This window comes from Nerophis ophidion, linkage group LG27 (assembly GCF_033978795.1).
Source record: "Nerophis ophidion isolate RoL-2023_Sa linkage group LG27, RoL_Noph_v1.0, whole genome shotgun sequence".
In the NCBI taxonomy this organism is placed as follows: Eukaryota; Metazoa; Chordata; class Actinopteri; order Syngnathiformes; family Syngnathidae; genus Nerophis; species Nerophis ophidion.
This window is the reverse complement of record NC_084637.1, coordinates 16,158,984-16,180,701: the sequence shown is the minus strand read 5'-3', so window position 1 is coordinate 16,180,701 and position 21,718 is coordinate 16,158,984. Positions and strand designations below refer to the sequence as shown.

Here is a 21,718-nt window from a genome sequence, read left to right as displayed (position 1 = left end):
TATATATATATATATTTGAAAAACAAATACACATAAAATTGAAAGACATCACTTCAAAAGATCCCTGCCACTGCCTCAAAATTATTCAAGCATCCTCATAAACACCTGCATATTTTATTGTTCATCCTACCAAGACTCAATCAAGCTTTTCTAACATCAGTGCAGCCAGACATGTTTACAATTTAAAAGAAAACTCTGTTCAGTAAAGATTTATCATTTTATTTCGCTTTTTACAGACACACTGGTGAAATAAATAGGGATGTATGGAGATTGCGGAGTCTTGAACACACATTTAAGATGAGCTGCTGTGAAACACATTAAAAGATTATATTGCATTATAGCTTATTTATGTTAAGTGTCCTTGTCTGTTGACAAATTATCTTCAGGGTGATCCAATATAGAAAAAAGTATGTATTACAAAAAGTAAGAAAAGACAATAATACAAAAAAAAAAAAAGTATCTGTTAAATTACATAATTGGCATCATAAAACATCATGTACAGTATTATATTGCTTTGGCTTTGAGAACACAAATAGCAGTGAGCCACAGTGATGACATCCTTTCGCTCGCTAAAACTAAATCAATCAAGTAGTTCCTCTGCCAACAGGAAGTGATGTCATCTTACCTACGAGCTCATTGGCTACACTCTTATGTCATCATTTGGCATTAGTCAGACGAGAAGGTGAAACACTTCCGATTTTTGTGAGTGTCAGAGGTTCGTCTCATCCCAAGTTGGGTCGTTCATGTTCTTCAAAACTCTCCTGATGATCCTTTCCAGCTCTTTCCTGGCTCGCTGCTCCTCCTCCAACGTCCTCTTCATCCTCTTGTTGTCCTGCGGGATGACAGCAACATGACTGGCCTCGTCCTGCTTGCACCACATTACTACAGAAGCACCTCAACTTATATGGTTTTATGGTGGAGGTCAAGGGTCGGCAACCTTTACCACTCAAAGAGCCATTTCGACCCGTTTCACAAAATGAGGATGACAATGGGAGCCGCAACTATTCTCACCAATATCTGCTGGTGGTCACCCAGATGACAAGAATAAGGGCATGCTATGAAGCCATTGCCTTTAACACCTTTTACAACATGTACAAACTGCTTGTCAGTCCAGCACCATGTTGTGAGAGGCTTCCGCAGATGCACGCACACAACTGGAAGGCATACTGGGTGACACAGAGTACACTGACGGTTGTGATATAAACAACTTTAACACTCCTACTAATATGCGCCACATTGTGAACCCACACAAAAGAAGAATGACAAACACATTTCGTGAGAAAATCCTCACAGTACCACAACATAAACGCAACATAACAAATACCCAGAATCCTTTGCATCCATGACAATTCCTGACTACGTTATACAACCCGCGAGCACCAAACCCCGCCCACCTCAACCACTCAGGGAGGGGAGGGGGGTGTATAACATAGTCAGGAAGTGTCATGGATGCAAAATATTCTGGGTATTTGTTGTGTTGCGTTTATGTTGTGTTACTGTGAGGATTTTCTCCCGAATAGTGTTTGTTGGGAGAGACTTCCGCAGACACACGTACACGACTGGAAGGCATACTGGGTGACACAGAGTACACTGACGGTTGTGATATAAACAACTTTAACACTCCTACTAATATGCGCCACATTGTGAACCCACACAAAAGAAGAATGACAAACACATTTCGGGAGAAAATCCTCACAGTACCACAACATAAACGCAACATAAATACCCAGAATCTTTTGCATCCATGACACATCCTGACTATGTTATACACCCCGCGAGCACCAAACCCCGCCCACCTCAACAACGCAGGGAGGTGGGGGAGGTCTATAACATAGTCAGGAAGTGTCATGGATGCAAAAGATTCTGGGTATTTGTTGTGTTGTGTTTATGTTGTGTTACTGTGAGGATTTTCTCCCGAAATGTGTTTGTTGTGAGAGGCTTCCGCAGACACACGTACACGACTGGAAGGCATACTGGCTGACACAGAGTACACTGACGGTTGTGATATAAACAACTTTAACACTCCTACTAATATGCGCCACATTGTGAACCCACACAAAAGAAGAATGACAAACACATTTCGGGAGAAAATCCTCACAGTAACACAACAAACGCAACACAACAAATACCCAGAATCCTTTGCATCCATGACACTTCCTGACTATGTTATACACCCCCCACCCTCCCTGCGCAACACAACAAATACCCAGAATCCTTTGCATCCATGACACTTCCTGACTATGTTATACACCCCCCACCCTCCCTGCGTGGTTGAGGTGGGCGGGGTTTGGTGCTCGCGGGGTGTATAACATAGTCAGGATTTGTCATGGATGCAAAGGATTCTGGGTATTTGTTTGTTTTGTTACTGTGAGGATTTTCTCCCGAAATGTATTTGTCATTCTTCTTTTGTGTGGGTTCACAATGTGGCGCATATTAGTAGGAGTGTTAAAGTTGTTTATATCACAAGTCAGTGTACAGTATGCCTTTCAATCTCATACATGTGCCGATAACAGCAGCGGAATGCATGTGTCCGGTCGGCACGCAAATAGCATTCCGTGAATGGCGGGCGCGACGACGTTCAAGAGGAGGTTAAGAGTAATATCATCACGGCAGGCCCTTAATATTGTAGTCCGAGTGAAAATTGGAGAACGTTGACTCCGGGCGATGTCCGGGTGAGGCATTGAATTCCGGAATCTCCCCGCAACAATCTGGGGGGTCGGCGATTGAGCAGCTGAGCCGCATCAGAGTTGCCAAAGAGCCGCATGCGGCTCCGGCGCCGCGGGTTGCCGACCCTTGGTGGAGCTCATTACTTAAAACACTTGTATCTCAAATAAACGTTTCCCATTAAAAACAATTGAAATCAATTGAATTGGTGCTTTCCGCCCTCCCTCAAAACAGCACAATTTTAACATTTTACATTGTAGCTGAGATAGGCGCCAGCGCCCCCCTTGACCCCAAAAGGGAATAAGCGGTAGAAAATGGATGGCTGGATGGATGCTTTTTGAAAAGAAAAACATTTACACAAAACATTGTATATAAATGTCATGTCTTCTTTCAGTTTTGTTGGAGTTCTTGTCTTCAGCGTTTATCTCTGTTGTCAGCACTCCTGTTCTCCCCTTGTTTACCGTCTCTTTGCTAGGAGCGCTGATTGTGCACACCTGCCTCTGTTTGATGATTAGGATTTATATGCCAGTCTCACCATCCAATCAACGCGGGACCATTGTTAGCTATATGCTAATGTTTAGGGTGCCTTATTGACCGTTTAATTTTTGATTGCACGTAGTTCATGTCAGGCCTTGCTGAGACAAATACGTTTTCGTATTATGTGCGCTTCCTAGTGGCAAAACACCCTGTCTTTTTGCTTGTGACACGCATTAAAGGCCTACTGAAATGAGATTTTCTTATTTAAATGGTGATAGCAAGTCCATTCTGTGTCATACTTGATCATTTTGCGATATTGCCATATTTTTGCTGAAAGGATTTAGTAGAGAACATCCACAATAAAGTTCGCAACTTTCGGTGCTAAGAGAAAAGCCTTGCCTGTACTGGAAGTAGCAGACGATGTGCGCGTATTGTGGAGCTCCACACATCATCAAATTGTTTACAATCATTGGCCGCCAGCAGCGAGAGCGATTCGGACCGAGAAAGCGACGATTTCCCCGTTAATTTGAGCGAGGATGAAAGATTTGTGGACGAGGAAAGTTTAGAGTGAAGGACTAGAAAAAGAAAAGAAAAAAAGAAGAAAAGAAAAAGGCGAGGGCAGTGGGAGCGATTCAGATGTTATTAGACACATTAGGATATTTCTGGAAAATCCCTTATCTGCTTATTGTGTTACTAGTGTTTCAGTGAGATTATATGGTACCTGAAAGTTGGAGGGGTGTGGCGGCCGCCAGTGTCTCTGAGGGAAGCCACGTTTCTCGACGAGGCGAAGCAAAGGCAGCCGTTGGGGCCAGGCTGAGCTTTTTTCCCCGTCCTACACGGAGGAAGTATCCCATGTTTGGGGGAGGCCGGGTGGAGGAGGCAAGAGAGTCCAAAGCTGCCTCTTTGACAGGTGCACGAGGAACGACGCAAGCTATCCGCTTATGTCTACGGTAAGAGCCGACTTATTACCACAAATTTCTCACCGAAACCTGCCGTTTGACATGTGGTAGGGAACCTTGTTCGCTTGACCGCTCTGTTCCATAGTAAAGCTTCACCGTCATCTTTAGGGAATGTAAACAAAGAAACACCGGCTGTGTTTGTATTGCTACAGCCGGCCGCAATACACCGCTTTCCACACACAGCTTTCTTCTTTGTAGTCTCCATTATTAATTGAACAAAATGCCAAAGATTCAGCAACACAGATGTCCAGAATACTGTGTAATTATGTGATTAAAGCAGATGACTTTTAGCTGGGATCAGTACTGGAACAACATGTCCGCTACAATCCGAGACGTCACGTGCAGGCCTCATCATACCACGATTCAACAGGATACTCCGCGGGAAATTTAAAATTGCAATTTAGTAAACTAAAAAGGCCGTATTGGCATGTGTTGCAATGTTAATATTTCATCATTGATATGTAAACTATCAGACTGCGTGGTCGGTAGTAGTGGGTTTCAGTAGGCCTTTAAAGAATCATCTTGCCTGCCATTTTGGGATCATGAACACCAACAACATGTCGGTTTGTGACAAATAAAATGTAGGATAAAACAATTAAAGTAGTTTTTGACGTAATGTAATAATGTACAACATTTACCTTGGAAAGCGGACTTTTCCAGTATCTCCCTTCAGCTGCTTCAGTGTCAAACACACCATCAGCAGCCATTCCATATTTTCAAGGATGCATGTTTGTCGTTAAGATATTTGGAGGTACCCAAATCAAAGCGCAAGCTCAGAGGGGACAGAGCCTTCCCTGTTGCGGGTCCCAAACTCTGGAACAATCTCCCTCTCCATGTGAGACAGGCCCCTTTTTTGGCTACTTTTAAGACCCTTCTTAAAACCCATTTTAATTCACTGGCTTTTAACCCAGCATGAAACTTTACACTGTTTTTAACTTTTAACTTTTTAACTGCTTTTTATCTAACACATTGTTCTTAGGGTAATTTGTATTTGCTATTTCAATGTGTTTTTTACTTCTGTTTTACATGTAATTGTTTTTTAGTCTGTCCTTTGCCTTTATTTCTTTGTGGTGTACAGCCCTTTGTTCTTTAACTGTGGTTGTTTTTAAAGGGCTTTATAAATAAAGTTGGTATGGTATGGTATTTAAACATTCCGCATGGAGTTAGGCTCATTCTGCTTCAGTATGTTGCAGACTAGCAGTGAAACGCTCAAACTTCTCCACCAAGTTGGCGACACGTTCGCTCATGTTTTAGATTATTTCTTTCTTTAATTTAATTCATATCAGGTTTTTTCACAGCGCTTTGTTTTTAAGGCGGCCGCCTTAACAAAAAAGAGCCACCGCCTAAACTAAAGTCATAACAAAAAACAAAAATAGTCTTAACAAGCTGCCTCTGTCAGTATGTCTCTCCAGCATTGTCCCACCCACAGAACCATCTGATTGGTTACACGATGAGCGTTAAAAGCCAATCAGCAGTGTGTATTCAGAGCGCATGTAACAGCAAATCAGCAGTGCGTATCCAGAGCGCATGTAACGAGGAGCGAGCAGAAATTTGCTTTAGCAGGTAATGCAGCGGACTCTCCCAAATTATAATAAACACCTTCCAGTCAACTACTAATAACATCACTATGAGCCCGTTGACATTACAGAAACAAGCGGCAGCTCAGCTCGCTCGCAGTCCTAGATATGAAGGCTAATTAGCTATTAGCATAACGTTAGCTCACTGTGCGGTGTGTGTGTGTGTTACCGACAGCAAAGCCCTGTCGGTCTGTCTGAGAGAAAGACAAGCAATATTGACTTACAGTAAAAACTAAGTTATTTCACCTGACTTTTTTCTGTGTTGAAGCAGCAAAAAACAACATTATGTTTAATGAAAAGTTTCTGTCTCGGATAGTTGATATAATAATGTAACTGCTTCATAAAGCTTACATGAACTCCATGGTGTTCAGGGATGAATAGTCTCTCCTTTTGCTATTGTACTATTTTTTCAGCTATAGTTACATTAATCATTAGTAATGTAGCAGCCTAGTTTTGAATGGCAGGGTCCCTGTTATCAGATGTTGATAAAAATATAACATTAACATTATAAAAATCAACTACAGGCTTCCCAAATGCTGTAATAAATCAAGCAGAGAACCCAAAAGGGACAAGCGGTAGAAAATGGATGAGTTGAGCATATGTCAGCATGCGGCCCCACTTTTAACTCTTTTTTTCAAACGCTTTTTGCAAACGCTTACTTACAGTAAGTCATTCATTTGACTTTGTAAGTCATTATTTTAGTATCTCAGGTAACTAGGACTGTTTTGTTTTTACTTTATGGAAAAAATTTCGAGATGTATATCATAGATTGCCATTCAGTAAATGGAGCGGAAAACACAACCGAAAGTTGTAGTCTTTTATTGCCTCCCACACTGTGGTGGCAGCGACGAGGTGGAGACGTGATGGCGACAGGCCGAGATACACCGATCCTTACACCCACCCACCCACCCACCCGCTTCCCCGGTCCCCTCCCCCTGGAGAGTCACCAACTTAACTAGCACATTTTCTGGGGGAAACACTGCATATCATCCACTTCTTCTCAACACTGTCTTTCATTTTGTCATTCTATCTTCTCATGGTTGTAAAACAAATGTATGTCCATTTATAGATATAAGCTAATGCTGTATTAGGTGGCAACTTCTGTTATAGGGAATTGGCTGGATGCTGAATCTGCTGCACTTAGTGATTTTAAATGAAACGTGTACAAACTAATATTACAAAATATAAATAAAATTATGTATTTAAAAACATTTTTAAACCTTCAGCAAAATGGTAAACATATTAGAAATTCCCCAGTGGCGATGGTGCAAAACTGCACTACTCTCAAATAGGGTTGTACAATATACTGGTACTGATAAAATACCACAATACTAATTATTTGAAATTGGTACTATAATACCTTTCAAAAGTACCGGTACTGTTCTTTCATCTGAATGCTGCTGTGTGGCGGTGACTACAGAGATGATGTTGAGTGTTTAAAAACGCACACACAAACTGCGTACACGCAATAATATTTTGGAGTGGAAGAATGCTAAAAAACGTCAGTTCTACTGGTTAATAAAGAGCACAATATGAAGGTATTTGGGCTTCAAAACTATCTGTGGAGAGTCGGAGCCGACGGTCCAACAGAGAGGCAGGGCACGCTGGAGCCCGGCCCAAGATGGCGGCGAGGAGGCAGGAATGGCGAGCGAGCAGCGAGGCGGGGGCGTTCCGGGAGCTACACCACACACGAGATCAGGTGTGTGGATCGCGCACCTGTACACGATTAACATACCGGTATCTCCTCTCGCTATACAAAAGGGGAGAAGGAGGAGAGAACGGGGCTGGTGATGGTGCGGAGCGAGAGAAACACATACAACGACGGAGACGGAGAGCAAGAGGCGGACTGAAGTACGTGCTGCTGAAAAGCAGACGGCAGAGCGAGCAGCAGAGGGAGACGGGAGACGCAGCGGAAGAGCGACCCGACTGCAGACAAGCTTGTGTTGGAAAATAAAGCAAGTCAAACCTGCTCAAAGTGATGTCCTTCGCTGGTGGTCCATGGAACCCGCGAGACGACAGCGTGAGTCCTTCACACTATCGATAAAAGTAACTCTTTAAACAGGGAAGTGCCGCGCAGTCAGTTTTGCTTTAAAACACGCCTAGCTAAACGTGGAGATTAGTATTTCCACCTTTGCTTCAAATTTAAGTAAACATTTAAATAATAAGCATTCTGATCCGCACAAGGAGTTCTAAAGAGTGACAGGTAATAATGTAGTTGTTACACCTGTCCTGCTGTTCGGCTCCGGTGCAGACCCTAGTCAAGAAGCACAGGGCAGATGTTTCCTTCAGGTTTTCGTCGGGGGTAACATCCTTCACTTTACCAAGCAATGGGTCTGCTATGCTGTACTTTACGGTCAGAATTTGAGGCCGCTGGGTCGTGACAATCTGGTTGCTTTGTTATTAGTTTTGCAGGACACAACTGGACCCATTCATCCTTCTACAGCGCAGTGCGTGCGCTGCCTCTCTCTCTCTCTTTACTCTACCAGTCACTCACTGACATCACTCAGTCAATACGTTGATATTCTCTTAAACACACACACACACACACACTACTCTCATAAGTTAACCAGCTCCCCTGCTGTGCACCTGTCAATACATACACGTGCACACAGCTGCTGGGATTGATGCTAAATATTAGCGGATTCAAAACTGCCCAATTAGCAGTCAAGTAATGCAAGTGAAATGACTATATTTTGGAACAAATTGCTACAATTGGTGTTTTATCTTGAGAAAATGTGTGTTTTACCTGCTACATGGCTTATCTGGGTCCATGTATCCATAGTTTTGGTTTTAGTAATTACTTATAATTGTATTTTTCTTAAAAGCACAGAGCAGAAGTGGCAATCATAAATCATGAAGCATTTATCACATTGTCAGTAAAACTTTGTTCTATTCTAACCTAATCCTTGACTATGGCAGACTATATGTAATATGAAAAAAAATTGTTCTTTGAGTGCAACAAGAAAAGCCCAATGTGTTTAATGCCTTTTAATATATACTGTACATATATATATTTAACCTTCTAAAATTGTTATTTGAGTGCAATAGAAAACATATGTTTAATGTATTGTTAGATTTTTTGTTAAAATAAAGCCAATATTGACATTTTTCGCTGTTCACTTTAATTGGGAAAATATTGAAAAGTATCGCTATACATTTTGGTACAGATACCCAATTATCGGTATCAGGACAACCCTACTCTCAACTAATGAATATTTCTCTAATAGTGTCAATCAGAATTGATCATGTTGTAAATAAAATTCACGTATTGGATCGTATTGATTGTGCAGGTGTACCTAACACATCTTTTCAATTCCAGCAATAGTGGCCAAGTCAAAAGTCATTTTTACATGTACAAACCCCGTTTCCATATGTGTTGGGAAAATGTGTTAGATGTAAATATAAACGGAATACAATGATTTGCCAAGGACTTCACGGTGGCAGAGGGGTTAGTGCGTCTGCCTCACAATACGAAGGTCCTGCAGTCCTGGGTTCAAATCCAGGCTCGGGATCTTTCTGTGTGGAGTTTGCATGTTCTCCCCGTGAATGCGTGGGTTCCCTACGGGTACTCCGGCTTCCTCCCACTTCCAAAGACATGCACCTGGGGATAGGTTGATTGGCAACACTAAATTGGCCCTAGTGTGTGAATGTGAGTGTGAATGTTGTCTATTTGTGTTGGCCCTGCGATGAGGTGGCGACTTGTCCAGGGTGTACCCCGCCTTCCGCCCGATTGTAGCTGAGATAGGCGCCAGCGCCCCCCGCGACCCCAAAGGGAATAAGCGGTAGAAAATGGATGGATGGATGATTTGCCAATCATTTTCAACCCTTATTCAGTTGAATATGCTACAAAGACAAAATATCTGACGTTCAAACTCATAAACTTTATTTTTTTTTGCAAATAATAATTACCTTACAATTTCATGGCTGCAACACGTGCCAAAGTAGTTGGGAAAGGGCATGTTCACCACTGTGTTACATCACATTTTCTTTTAACAAGACTCAAACGTTTGGGAACTGAGGAAACTAATTGTAGAAACTTTGAAAGTGGAATTCTTTACCATTCTTGTTTTATGTAGAGCTTCTCCGCTGTTGCATTTTACGCTTCATAATGCGCCACACATTTTTGATGGGAGACAGGTCTGGACTGCAGGGGGGCCAGGAAAGTACCCGCACTCTTTTCATACGAAGCCATGCTGTTGTAACACGTGCTGAATGTGGCTTGGCCTTGTCTTGCTGAAATAAGCAAGGCGTCCATGAAAAAGACGGCGCTTAGGTGGCAGCATATGTTGTTCCAAAACCTGTATGTACCTTTCAGCATTAATGGTGCCTTCACAGATTTGTAAGTTACCCATGCCTTGGGCACTAATGCACCCCCATACCATCACAGATGCTGGCTTTTGAATTTTGCGTCGATAACAGTCTGGATGGTTCGCTTCCCCTTTGGTCCGGATGACACGATGTCGAATATTTCCAAAAACAATTTGAATTGTGGACTCGTCAGACCACAGAACACTTTTTCACTTTGCATCAGTCCATCTGAGATGATCTCGGGCCCAGAGAAGCCAGCATCGTTTCTGGATGTTGTTGATAAATGGCTTTCGCTTTGCATAGTAAAACTTTAACTTGCACTTACAGATGTAGCGACAAACTGTATTCAGTGACAGTGGTTTTCTCAAGTGTTCCTGAGCCCATGTGGTGATATCCTTTAGAGATTGATGTCGGTTTTTGATACAGTGCCATCTGAGGGATTGAAGGTCACGGTCATTCAATGTTGGTTTCCGGCCACGCCGCTTAAGTGGAGTGATTTCTCAAGATTCTCTGAATATTTTGAAGATATTATGGACCGTAGATGTTGAAATCACTAAATTTCTTGCAATTGCACTTGAGAAATGTTGTTCTTAAACTGTTTGACTATTTGTTCACACAGTTGTGGACAAAGGGTTGTACCTTGCCCCATCCCGTCTCGTGAAAGACTGAGCATTTTTTGGGAAGCTGTTTTTATAGCCAATCATGGCACCCACCTGTTCCCAATCAGCTTGCAAACCTGTGGGATGCTCCAAATAAGTGTTTGATGAGCATTCCTCAACTTTATCAGTATTTGTTGCCACCTTTCCCAACTTCTTTGTCACGTGTTGCTGGCATAAAATTCTAAAGTTAATGATTATTTGCAAAAAAAAAAAGTTAATCAGTTTGATCAAATATGTTGTCCCTGTAGCATATTCAACTGAATATGGGTGGAAAATGATTTGCAAATCATTGTATTCCGTTTATATTTACACTTTACACAATTTCCCAACTCATATGGAAACGGGGTTTGTAACATTTGTTGTCACAAATAAGAGTAAGCCATTGCTAGCGAGTAAGGCCAGATGTTTTAGTTGGCTCTTACAGGGTTCACAGTGGCAAAATTGTTGCTTGCGACCTAAAGCAAAACAATTAGCTGACAGACTGCTCTTCTCTTAAACAACTCATAAGTTGAGGTACCACTGTGCTACCAATCCATGCGCTTCGACTTCTTTAGGCCCCAGCAGAGCACACACACACTCACCTGTTTGAGTTCCTGGACCTCGTCTCTCAAACTGTACACAGTGTCCACCAGGCTCCTGCGGCAGCATTGTGTTCAATTTTTATTCACGCATAATGCAGACTGATGCACAATGACCACAAAGGTCTCACCTCTCTTCCATTACGGTTTGTCCGTTACTCCGCGTTTCCTCCACTATGATTTTCTCCTCCTCAGGGAACAACATGTGGACATCCCTCCTGCTGGAGCCTTATCAAAAGGGGAAAACCGCTTCAGTCTCTTATTCACACACACAAAACAAAGCGACTTAAATGCACGTACAGCACAAACAAAAATACGGACACAAAAGGTCTAACTCTACTTGGGTTGCCAGAGGTTTTTTGTTTTTTTTCTGACTTGCTACACCGATATCTTACGAGAAAACGAGGCGGTCCTGTAACTAGTGGCGGTCCAGATACTCTCATAATCCGAGTCTTCTGACTGGTCGGAGCACGGCAGGTTGATGCCAGTAACCAGGAGGCCGGAGTCAGCGAGCACATGGTTGTGCATGAGGTCGGTCCCTTGCCAGGCTGCGCCATACAGCAACCAGCGGGGGGGAAAACAGGCCAATGATGTGGGTGCAGTGACAAAGGGCAACACGAAACGCACAAGTTGGGATGCAGAGTAAAATGAAACAGTGGGTTGAACATGATAATGAGGACAGTGGTTGGTGGGCATAAAGCAATAATGATAATAATGCACAGGGAATGGAGGGTGGACGGAGAGGAGAGAAAAGCCTTGTTAGAGCTGAAAGCTGAGAACACACAATGGTTTTAGCGGCAAGCATGCATATATTCCTGCCAACCGTCCGAGTGTGCGTGTGTGCACTCACTGGAGTTGAGAGTCTGTCGCGTCTTTGCACTCGTACAGTACGCCTCAATCACTTTTAGTATCTGAGCGTCCTCCTCAAGTGCTGCCGTGCCTGAGAGGGAATAATGAACAAGGGAGATGTAAATGAAATTAAACAATGGATGTCCGCCAACTTTTTGCAACTCAACGCCCAAAAAACGGAATTGCTGATTATCGGTCCTGCTAGACACCAAACTGTATTTAATTATACAACTTTAACATTTGACAACCAAACAATTAAACAAGGCGACTCGGTAAAGAATCTGGGTATTATCTTCGGCCCAACTCTCTCCTTTGAGTCACACATTAAAAGCGTGACTAAAACGGCCTTCTTTCATCTCTGTAATTTCGCTAAAATTCGCTCGATTTTGTCCATTAACGACGCTGAGATCATTATCAATGCGTTTGTTACGTCTCGTCTCGATTACTAACGTATTATTTTCGGGTCTCCCCATGTCTAGCATTAAAAGATTACAGATGGTACAAAATGCGGCTGCTAGACTTTTGACAAGAACAAGAAAGTTTGATCACGCCTATACTGGCTCACCTGCACTGGCTTCCTGTGCACTTAAGATGTGACTTTAAGGTTTTACTACTTAAGTATAAAATACTACACGGTCTAGCTCCAGCCTATCTTGCCGATTGTATTGTACCATATGTCCCGGCAAGAAATCTGCGTTCAAAGGACTCCAGCTTATTATTGATTCCCAGAGCCCAAAAAAAGTCTGCGGGCTATAGAGCGTTTTCATTTCGGGCTCCAGTACTCTGGAATGCCCTCCCGGTAACAATTCAAGATGCTACCTCAGTAGAAGCATTTAAGTCTCACCTTAAAACTCATCTATATACTCTAGCCTTTAAATAGACCTCCTTTTTAGACCAGTTGATCTGCCGCTTCTTTTCTTTTTTCTCTTTTTTCATCCATGGTCATTGGACCGGACCCCCTCCACAAGGGAGGGGGTCCGGTCCAATGACCATGGATGAAGTACTGGCTGTCCAGAGTCGAGACCCAGGATGGACCGCTCGTCGGGACCCAGGATGGACCGCTCGCCTGTGTATCAGTTGGGGACATCTCTGTGCTGCTGATCCGCCTGCGCTTGGGATGGTTTCCTGCTGGCTCCACTTTGGATGGACTCTCGCTACTATATTGGATCCACTTTGGACTTGATTCTCACAGTTACGTTAGATCCACTATGGATTACACTTTCACAATATCATGTTAGATCCGCTCGACATCCATTGCTTTTTCGGTCCCGTAGGGGGGGAGGGGTTGCCCACATATGTGGTCCTCTCCAAGGTTTCTCATAGTCATCATGGTCGACGTCCCACTCTGGTGAGTTTTTCCTTGCCCTTATGTGGGCCCTACCGAGGATGTCGTTGTGGTTTGTGCACCCCTTTGAGGCACTTGTAATTTAGGGCTATATAAATAAACATTGATTGATTGATTATGTTCTTCTGAGGACCGGCGTCCTCGGCAGCGGATATTTGCTTCTGGCCGACAGCAGTACCTCAAGTTACGAGATAAATTGGTTCTGTGACGGCGCTCTTAACTCAAAACCCTTGCATCTCAAATCCATGTCTTCCTTGGAAAATAATTGAAATTAATTTAATATGTGTATGTCTACCAAAACAGCACACAATTAACATACATAACCCGCCTTACAAAAAGAAAAATGAATGTTCACATTGGAAATATTGTATAAAAAAATAAGCAATAGAATGTATACCAACAACTCAAGTAGTTCTATGAAGTAATGTTTAATAATGTACAGCATTTATTTTCGAGAGTGGACCTCCAACTGCTTTTCTGTCAAACACAAAATGAGCATATTTTCATGGATAAATACTTGCCGTTTAGACCTTATTTTAACGTCCTTGGCTGGCATTAGACTCATTCTACTTCAGTATGGTGCAGACTAGCAGTGATACGCTTCAATTGCTTCACCAAATTGACTAAACGCTTAGTCATGATTTGATGATATATTTCTTAAATTCAATGAATATTATTCCCTTTTTTTTCCTCTGCAGTGTCCTTCACACTCACGTTATATCCATCTTTAGCTACTGTATAAGTTATTGCTTGCGTCTAAGACCGGATGTTTTGGGTGTATTTTACGGGTTTCAGTGGAGATATCTACTACGCCAACTCAAATTTTTGCCAGCCACAATTAGACACCTGCTATCCTAAAATACTTAAGTTGATGTACTGAATTTCCTTTGTCAGAGTTACCGTATTTTTCGGACTATAAGTCACAATTTTTTTCATAGTTTGGCCGGTGGTGCAACTTATACTCTGGAGCGACTTATGTGTGAAATTATTAACACATTACCGTAAAATATAACATAATATTATTTAGCTCATTCACGTAAGAGACTAGACGCATGAGTATGAGTTTATTTCGAACATGCAAGCATACAACATGGTACATCACAATTTCCAGTTTCTCTTTTCAACCTGTTCGAAAAGGAGTAGGAAGAAGCAGAGCTTATTTAATCCTACCCCTTTTCTTTTACATAACAGTTGCTAAAATTTTTGTTCACTTCCTGTTCTCAATGTCTTCACAATATACTCCATAGGTAATTACATTAAAATAAATAAATACATAATTGTTGAACTTTTATTCCATACAATGAGATAAGTAAGATTATTTTGAGAATGGAAGAATGAATGGGTGAATAAATTCAGAATGTTTATCATGATTTTTCTTTTTTGTACTTTGTAAACACTTGAAGTTTGAAGAGTTTCTTGAAGTGGATCATATTAGTACATTGTTTGATTGCTTTGCTTAATCCATTCCATAGTTTAATTCCACATACAGATGTACTGAAGGTCTTAAGTGTTGTACGTGCGTACAAATGTTTTAAGTTACATTTTTCTCTAAGATTATATTTCTCCTCTTTTGTTGAGAAGAATTGTTGTATATTCTTGGGAAGCAGGTTATAGTTTGCTTTGTGTACAATTTTAGCTGTATGCAAATCCACTATGTCGTGGAATTTCAGTATCTTTGATTCAATAAATAAAGGGTTTGTATGTTCTCTATATCCAACATTATGTATTATTCTAACTGATTGTATAAGGTTTTATGGGATTTAGCAATTAGGAGTGACAGCTTGTTTGGTAAACGTATAGCATGTTCCATATGTTGTAGTTATTTGAATGACTCTTACCATAATATGTTATGTTAACATACCAGGCACCTTCTCAGTTGGTTATTTATGCGTCATATAACGTACACTTAGTCAGCCTGTTGTTCACAATTCTTTATTTTTTTTAAACTGCCTTTCAAATGGCTATTCTTGTTTTTGTGTTTTATCAAATAAATTTCCCCAACAAATGCGACTTATATATGTTTTTTTCCTTCTTAATTATGCATTTTCGGCAGGTGCGTCTTATACTCTGGAGCGACTTATACTCCGAAGAATACGGTACATATTTTAAGATTATTATGCAAAACACAAATGTCCACTGCTGAGGATATTTCTCAGCATTCTTTAGAGACTCACTACCCCCGAAAATGTTTTTCTACTGGTACATTTCCTTTTTAGAGCTTCCCTCTTACTCTTTCTGACGGTGAAGTCCTCTTCAGAGGGTTTCCTCTCAGGCTTCCTCTTGGGGAGCAGCTTCTTCATATTCTTTGGACTCTTGTTCATATCCTGTGCACAGCGGGGATGTCATTTAAATTCTATTGTAAAAAGATGATGCAAAGTGTAAATGTTTTGTTTCAGCCTGTCAAAAAGCACCTCCTTGTTGCAAAGGGCAGCAGATGGTCGGAGAGGAGGGGCAGGACGAAGGCAGCTCATGCTCCAGGGTTTTGGGGTACTGGGTGGCTCCAGTGGGCCGCACATGGGGCTGCCGCCGTATGAGGCGGGATGGGGGAGGGTGTGGTAAGTGTGTCCGCTGCTCACGCCACGAGACTCGGAGTGTCTGGAAGGGGTGGCGGGCAGGGAGGGCAACTAGGGAGAAGACAGACGGGAGGTTGTTGGTCAATTGAGAGCCAGTGAATTATGTGGCGCGGAAAGACAGACTTACTGCTTGACACACAGACTGAGTCTTGTGTGCGTGTGCGGCGGGAGTGTGTGTGTGTTTTGTGAGAAGGTCCAGCCAGTCGAGGAGATCTTGCTGATTGCTGCACGCCACCTGCATCCGCTCACACTGGGAACCTGCACAACACACACACACCCTGAGTAGCTCCTTTAGCAACAGTGTGTTACATCCACAGTGTAGGAAGGAGCACTGTACAGTAAATACCTTAATTTATATGTAAACCTTTTTGTATGCAATATCATTATTTTCCTGCTTTCAATCTATTACATTTTACCCTTTTATTTTTTTCACCAAGTTAGGTTTACTGTTTCATGCTGTAAATGTAAAACTGCAAATGTTGGATACATTCAGTTTGTTCCATCTATAATCCAATCCAATCCACTTTATTTATATAACACATTTAAACAACAAAATGTTTCCAAAGTGCTGCACAACAATATTAAAAACAACATTCAAATAATATCCTGAGCTCCACCAATGACAGAATAAAAATTAAAAATAATACCTATAAAACCAATATAAAAACAATATAAACTAGATATCATTAAAGACGATTGTAAGGGTGAAACCAATTAAAACAGTAAATAGAAATCAAATTTTAAAACACAGAGGGCAACAGAGAACCACACAACTCACGTAGTGTTAAAAGCCAGAGAATAAAAGTGTGTTTTGAGACAAGACTTAAAACACTCCACTGTGGGAGCAGTTCAAACATGGAGTGTTCCAGAGCTTAGGGCCGACCACAGAGAAGGCCTTGTCTCCCCTGGTTTTAAGTCTGGTCTTGGGCACCACGAGCTGGAGCTGGCTCTCGGACCTCAGAGCACGCGCAGGATTGTATATTTGGATGAGGTCCGAGATATAATGAGGTGCCAGTCCATATACAGCTTTAAAAACAAAGAGCAAGGTTTTAAAATCAATTCTAAAATGAACAGGGAGCCAGTGCATACTCTCAAGGATTGGGGTTACATGCTGGCGTTTCCTGGCCCCTGTTAAAAGTCGTGCTGCCGCGTTCTGGACTAACTGCAACCGGGAGAGAGCTTTTTGGCTACTGCCAGCATAAAGTGCATAATTTGGGTATTGTTGCCAGTACCTTGTTGGTACCAGTTGTCGGTACCTTGGAATCAATACCGGTGATCAACCATACTCATTTTCTGAATAGTTGTGTGTGTTCTTAAATGTTATTATTGTTGCATTACATATTTTTTTTTTTTTTTTTTTACATTCAACACCGATCTGATAGTGATAAAAGTGCTGTCAAGTTGTTATATTTTGTTTTCGTACACTTCTGGGTCTCAGTATGCATTCATTTCAGCTTGTCCAAGGTGTGTTGCCGTAGTCAGACAGGAAGTAGTATTGTCATTAATGGGGAACTGCACTTTTTTGGGAATATTGCCTATCGTTCACAATTTTAATCAAAGACATGACGACGGATGTATTGTTTTAAATGCATTCTGAATAGTAAATAAATGCACTCAAAAGTCCGCTTACAATGAAGCCACTAGTAGTTGCTCTATTCTGCCTAAAAAAGCCCTTTAAAAAACATCCAAACACCTCCAATAAGGTTCTATATTCATACTGTAAGTATATATGTAATGTAGTGACAGGTACATTTGTAATAACATTTAATATTTAAGTATTTTGCTCATTTTAAGCATATGCAATGTTTTTTGTTTTTTTTAACAACGTCCCTGATTATTACTCACTGCAGACTTTGTGAGAGCCAACAAACATAATTAAACATCACTTACTTTACAATGTCTGCTGTCATTAGGAAGCCTACGGCTAGGATGTTCATATATTCCCATTTAGCTAAATAATGTCTCAAAATCCTCGTGAAGAAAAGAAGGGTGGAACCAAGCGTCTTTTCATGTCATTCTGGCGATATCCGAGTTTAAATTGGCTGTCAAGGTGACATGCCTGATTTAAGATCTACAATAAAGTTTGACGAGCAAGCAAACTAAGAAGCAGCTCATCAGTCTATCATGTCGACATTGGCACACAAGCTCATGATCACGGCAACACTATAACGTTTGTTTGTGTTAGGGTTTATAATATCCATCCATCCATTTACTGCCGCTTATTCCCTTTGGGGTCGCTGGTGCCTATCTCAGCTACAATCGGGCAGAAGGCGGTGTACACCCTGGACAAGTCGCCACGTCATTGCAGATGGTATCTACATTTAAGTCCTAAAATGTAAATGGAGTAGTTTTTTGGATGGTTATTAATTTGATTTTTGGGGAAAAATAGAGGACTTCCCATTGGCTCGGCTGTAAACTGACTTTTATTTAGGAGTTAGAATGCTTAAAAAACCATAAAAGAAAAAATTCCAGTCATGTTTTTCATAATGATTGTGAAGTGTGATAATTAGGCATTTTTTTCCAAAAGTGCAGTTCCCCTTTAAGTTGAATGTACCAGTCTTTTATTTTGTTGAGCCCAACAAAGTGTTTCTACTGAAAGTATACATTGTTCTTATTACACAACAGCTGCTTGATTGATTACCATTGGAGGTGTTGAAATTGTCATGTAAAATTGCTAATGCTAATCCGTAACATATATTTGGCAGTTAGCAAGTGGTTCAGTGACCTCTTTAAAGAAAGACACGACATCCATCCATCCATCCATTTTCTACCGCTCATCCCCTTTTGGGGTCGCGGGGGGAGGGGCGCTGGCGCCTATCTCAGCTACAATTGGGCGGAAGGCGGGGTACACCCTGGACAAGTCGCCACCTTTTTGCAGGGCCAACACAGATAGACAGACAACATCCACACTCACATTCACACACTAGGGCCAATTTAGTGTTGCCAATCAACCTATCCCCAGGTGCATGTCTTTGGAAGTGGGAGGAAGCCGGAGTACCCGGAGGGAACCCACGCATTCACGGGGAGAACATGCAAACTCCAAACAGAAAGATCCCGAGCCTGGGATTGAACCCAGGACTGCAGGACCTTCGTATTGTGAGGCAGACACACTAACTCCTCTGCCACCGTGAAGCCCAAGACACGACATAAAAACATAAAATAAATTGATGACAGTCGAAACATATTAGGTAAAAATTCCATCAATTGTACTGAAAATATTGTCAGACAAGAAGACAATTAAAAAGTACAGTGGAACGTTAATTTGCAAACCCCTTTATTTGTGAACTTTTTCACTTAGGAACTTTTAGATCGAGCCAAATTTGCCTCCGTGTGTGAAGCATGTCTCAGTGTACAGACGCTTCATTCATTCATTCATTTTGTGTCAGGGCTGGAGGCACAAAGTAGGTTGCAGCAATTTTGGAAAGGTGAATCCCTCCACATCACTTGCTGCATAGTGCAGTACTAGTCATTATTCAGCCTTTTGACAAGTTCTGTCCAATTTGCTAACTCAGTGCGAGTCCCAAAAAGACAACAGACCAGCAAAGGAGGGAATCCCTCTGGTGTTAAAAAAAAAAACCAGATAGTATTTGCCAGGAGTACATTATTGGCACTCACAAGTATGGAAAAATTGACGAAGCAAGTTTTAATTGTGAGGAAAACTGAGTTTTGTGGATAAATATGCCAAAGCAGACTTATTTTACATCGGAGGAGAAGAGTTATCTCTCGTTCAGTGGGGCTTCTTCCAAAGTACACACAAACACACACACTACCAACCGATCCCTCTCTTCTTTCCCTCAGTCGGTCTGCTCCTTTCTCTTCAGCTCCTTCTGTTATTGTAAGTGGATTTTACTTTTTAAAATGTGTATTGTGGCAATATGTTTATTAAAGTGAAGGATTTGTGTGATTTCTGATCGATTGTGAGGGCATCAAAAGGGACTATGTTGGCTCATGTTGACCGAGTAGCGCATACAAAGAACAGCACCTTGTTGTTGTTGTTGTTATTTTGGTTTGTCAATGTAGAGAAAGTTGATCCATCATCTTCTTGTTATTTTTGTTTTTTGTTTGATATACAGTACTGTATGGCACGTTACATTGTGCTCAAAGAGTACAAAACCTCCCTAAAATATGGACTTTTTTCGAGGCTGGAACTCATTTATATTTACATTGTTTCTTCTGGAGAGATTTGCTTTACGAACCCAGTTCAAGAACCAATTAAATGCGTAAATCGAGGTTCCACTGTATGTTTAAGGCATATTTATATGAGCATTAAGCTAGAACATTTTGAGAAGTGAAGCCATACTTTTGAACGATTTTCATAATGCATGCTGGGTTTGTTGGCATGGAACATTGCAACAATACCTCGAGGCAGTCTGCAACGAATAGGCTTTTTTGTCTGCCAAGTGTTCGAGTCGGAGCAAAGTGTGCAATTAAATGTGATGATGTGTGCATCCATCCATCCATCCATTTTCTACCGCTTATTCCCTTTTGGGGTCGCGGGGGGCGCTGGCGCCTATCCCAGCTACAATCGGGCGGAAGGCGGGGTACACCCTGGACAAGTCGCCACCTCATCGCAGGTGATGATGTGTGCAACACAGATAAAAAAATATGGTACCAATTGATTTTTCACATGAATCGGTACCCTTTAGTACCGACGGATTTCGACAGTACATGATAAAAGTACAAAATTTAGTACCCTTACCTGATTCTATGTTATTTCATCACACACACACACATTGAAATCATTTCACTTTTAAAAACTAAGGAGAAAATACCAACAATATAGAACACAAGAAACAAGAAGAAATAAGGTCAATAAAAAGATCTGACCAGAAATTTCAAAAGCGTTCCTCAGATTTTCCCCATCTTCTATCCTGGAGATCAGCATCCCTGACAGAGGCATCTTCCCCTTAAAGGACAAAAAGGGAGCGTTTTTTGGAGGGACATACAAATGATTGTACAAGACTGATATGAAACTAAACCTGGTAAATGAATCCACTCATCCTGAGACTGGCAGAGAGGAAGAGCAGAGTGTGAGGGAAGAGCACCAGGTAACGTTCGCTTGACTCCTGAAACACATACAACGCATACTTTGCCTACTGCCATGTTGAAATGCTCTCTGTGTGTAGTCCAAGTGCTGCAGATGTTCACACCTGGCAGTTCTGAGAGCAGACGGCAGCCTGGGACATGTGAAGAACAGGGCCGAGGGTCCTGATGTCGTCGCCTTCCCAGTTCCTGATTGGCTCGGTTAAAATCTGTAGCTCCAGATCCTTCTTCTTCCTCATCTGTTGGCACAGAGCCTGAACAAAGAGGCGGGCGACACAGTCCGTGAACCATCTCACAGGTAAATAATACCTGGTGACTTATTTTAGCTTACTGCAAGGCTTTGAAATGACGTCATAGAAGTTTGGAGGTCCCCTCGGTCTGGGTGCTGGTCCTAAGGTAAAGACACACAGTGGAACTTTGATTTATGAACTCCTCATTGAATAAACAATTCGATTTACGAACCGAATATGCTTTGGTGTACAAACCCTGTCTTTGCGTACGAACGTTTCATCCACCCATTTTGTGCCTGGAAAAACATTTATTGTAGGCGGGCTGATAGATCTTTGGTGCTCACTGCTTTATTCATTCAGCAGAATGCTGCGTTGGCGACTGTGCTACTTTGTTTGTCTTTTAAGTCGTTTTTTTTTTATAACTTTTTTACAATTCTTTTCCAGTTTTTCTTGCTC

The 21,718-nt window shown here is 41.7% G+C and overlaps 1 protein-coding gene across 2 annotated transcripts in view; it reads right to left on the bottom strand.

The window, feature by feature from the left end:
- Nucleotides 1-203: 203 nt before the first annotated feature.
- The window catches only part of LOC133544118 (rho guanine nucleotide exchange factor 7-like), a 54,741-nt gene continuing 33,226 nt past the window's right edge, over nucleotides 204-21,718 (bottom strand). The window contains exons 11-22 of one of the 2 annotated variants that reach the window (XM_061889183.1): nucleotides 21,364-21,423; nucleotides 21,140-21,286; nucleotides 20,969-21,055; nucleotides 20,817-20,895; nucleotides 16,117-16,247; nucleotides 15,828-16,040; nucleotides 15,647-15,740; nucleotides 12,073-12,162; nucleotides 11,618-11,770; nucleotides 11,354-11,450; nucleotides 11,226-11,280; nucleotides 204-832 (exon numbers count right to left, since the gene is read on the bottom strand). In XM_061889183.1, the coding sequence (XP_061745167.1) occupies nucleotides 710-832; nucleotides 11,226-11,280; nucleotides 11,354-11,450; nucleotides 11,618-11,770; nucleotides 12,073-12,162; nucleotides 15,647-15,740; nucleotides 15,828-16,040; nucleotides 16,117-16,247; nucleotides 20,817-20,895; nucleotides 20,969-21,055; nucleotides 21,140-21,286; nucleotides 21,364-21,423 (1,329 nt within the window). In that variant the 3' untranslated portion in view covers nucleotides 204-709. The remainder of the gene's footprint in view (nucleotides 833-11,225; nucleotides 11,281-11,353; nucleotides 11,451-11,617; nucleotides 11,771-12,072; nucleotides 12,163-15,646; nucleotides 15,741-15,827; nucleotides 16,041-16,116; nucleotides 16,248-20,816; nucleotides 20,896-20,968; nucleotides 21,056-21,139; nucleotides 21,287-21,363; nucleotides 21,424-21,718) is intronic. The other variant, XM_061889184.1, reaches the window with a different exon arrangement.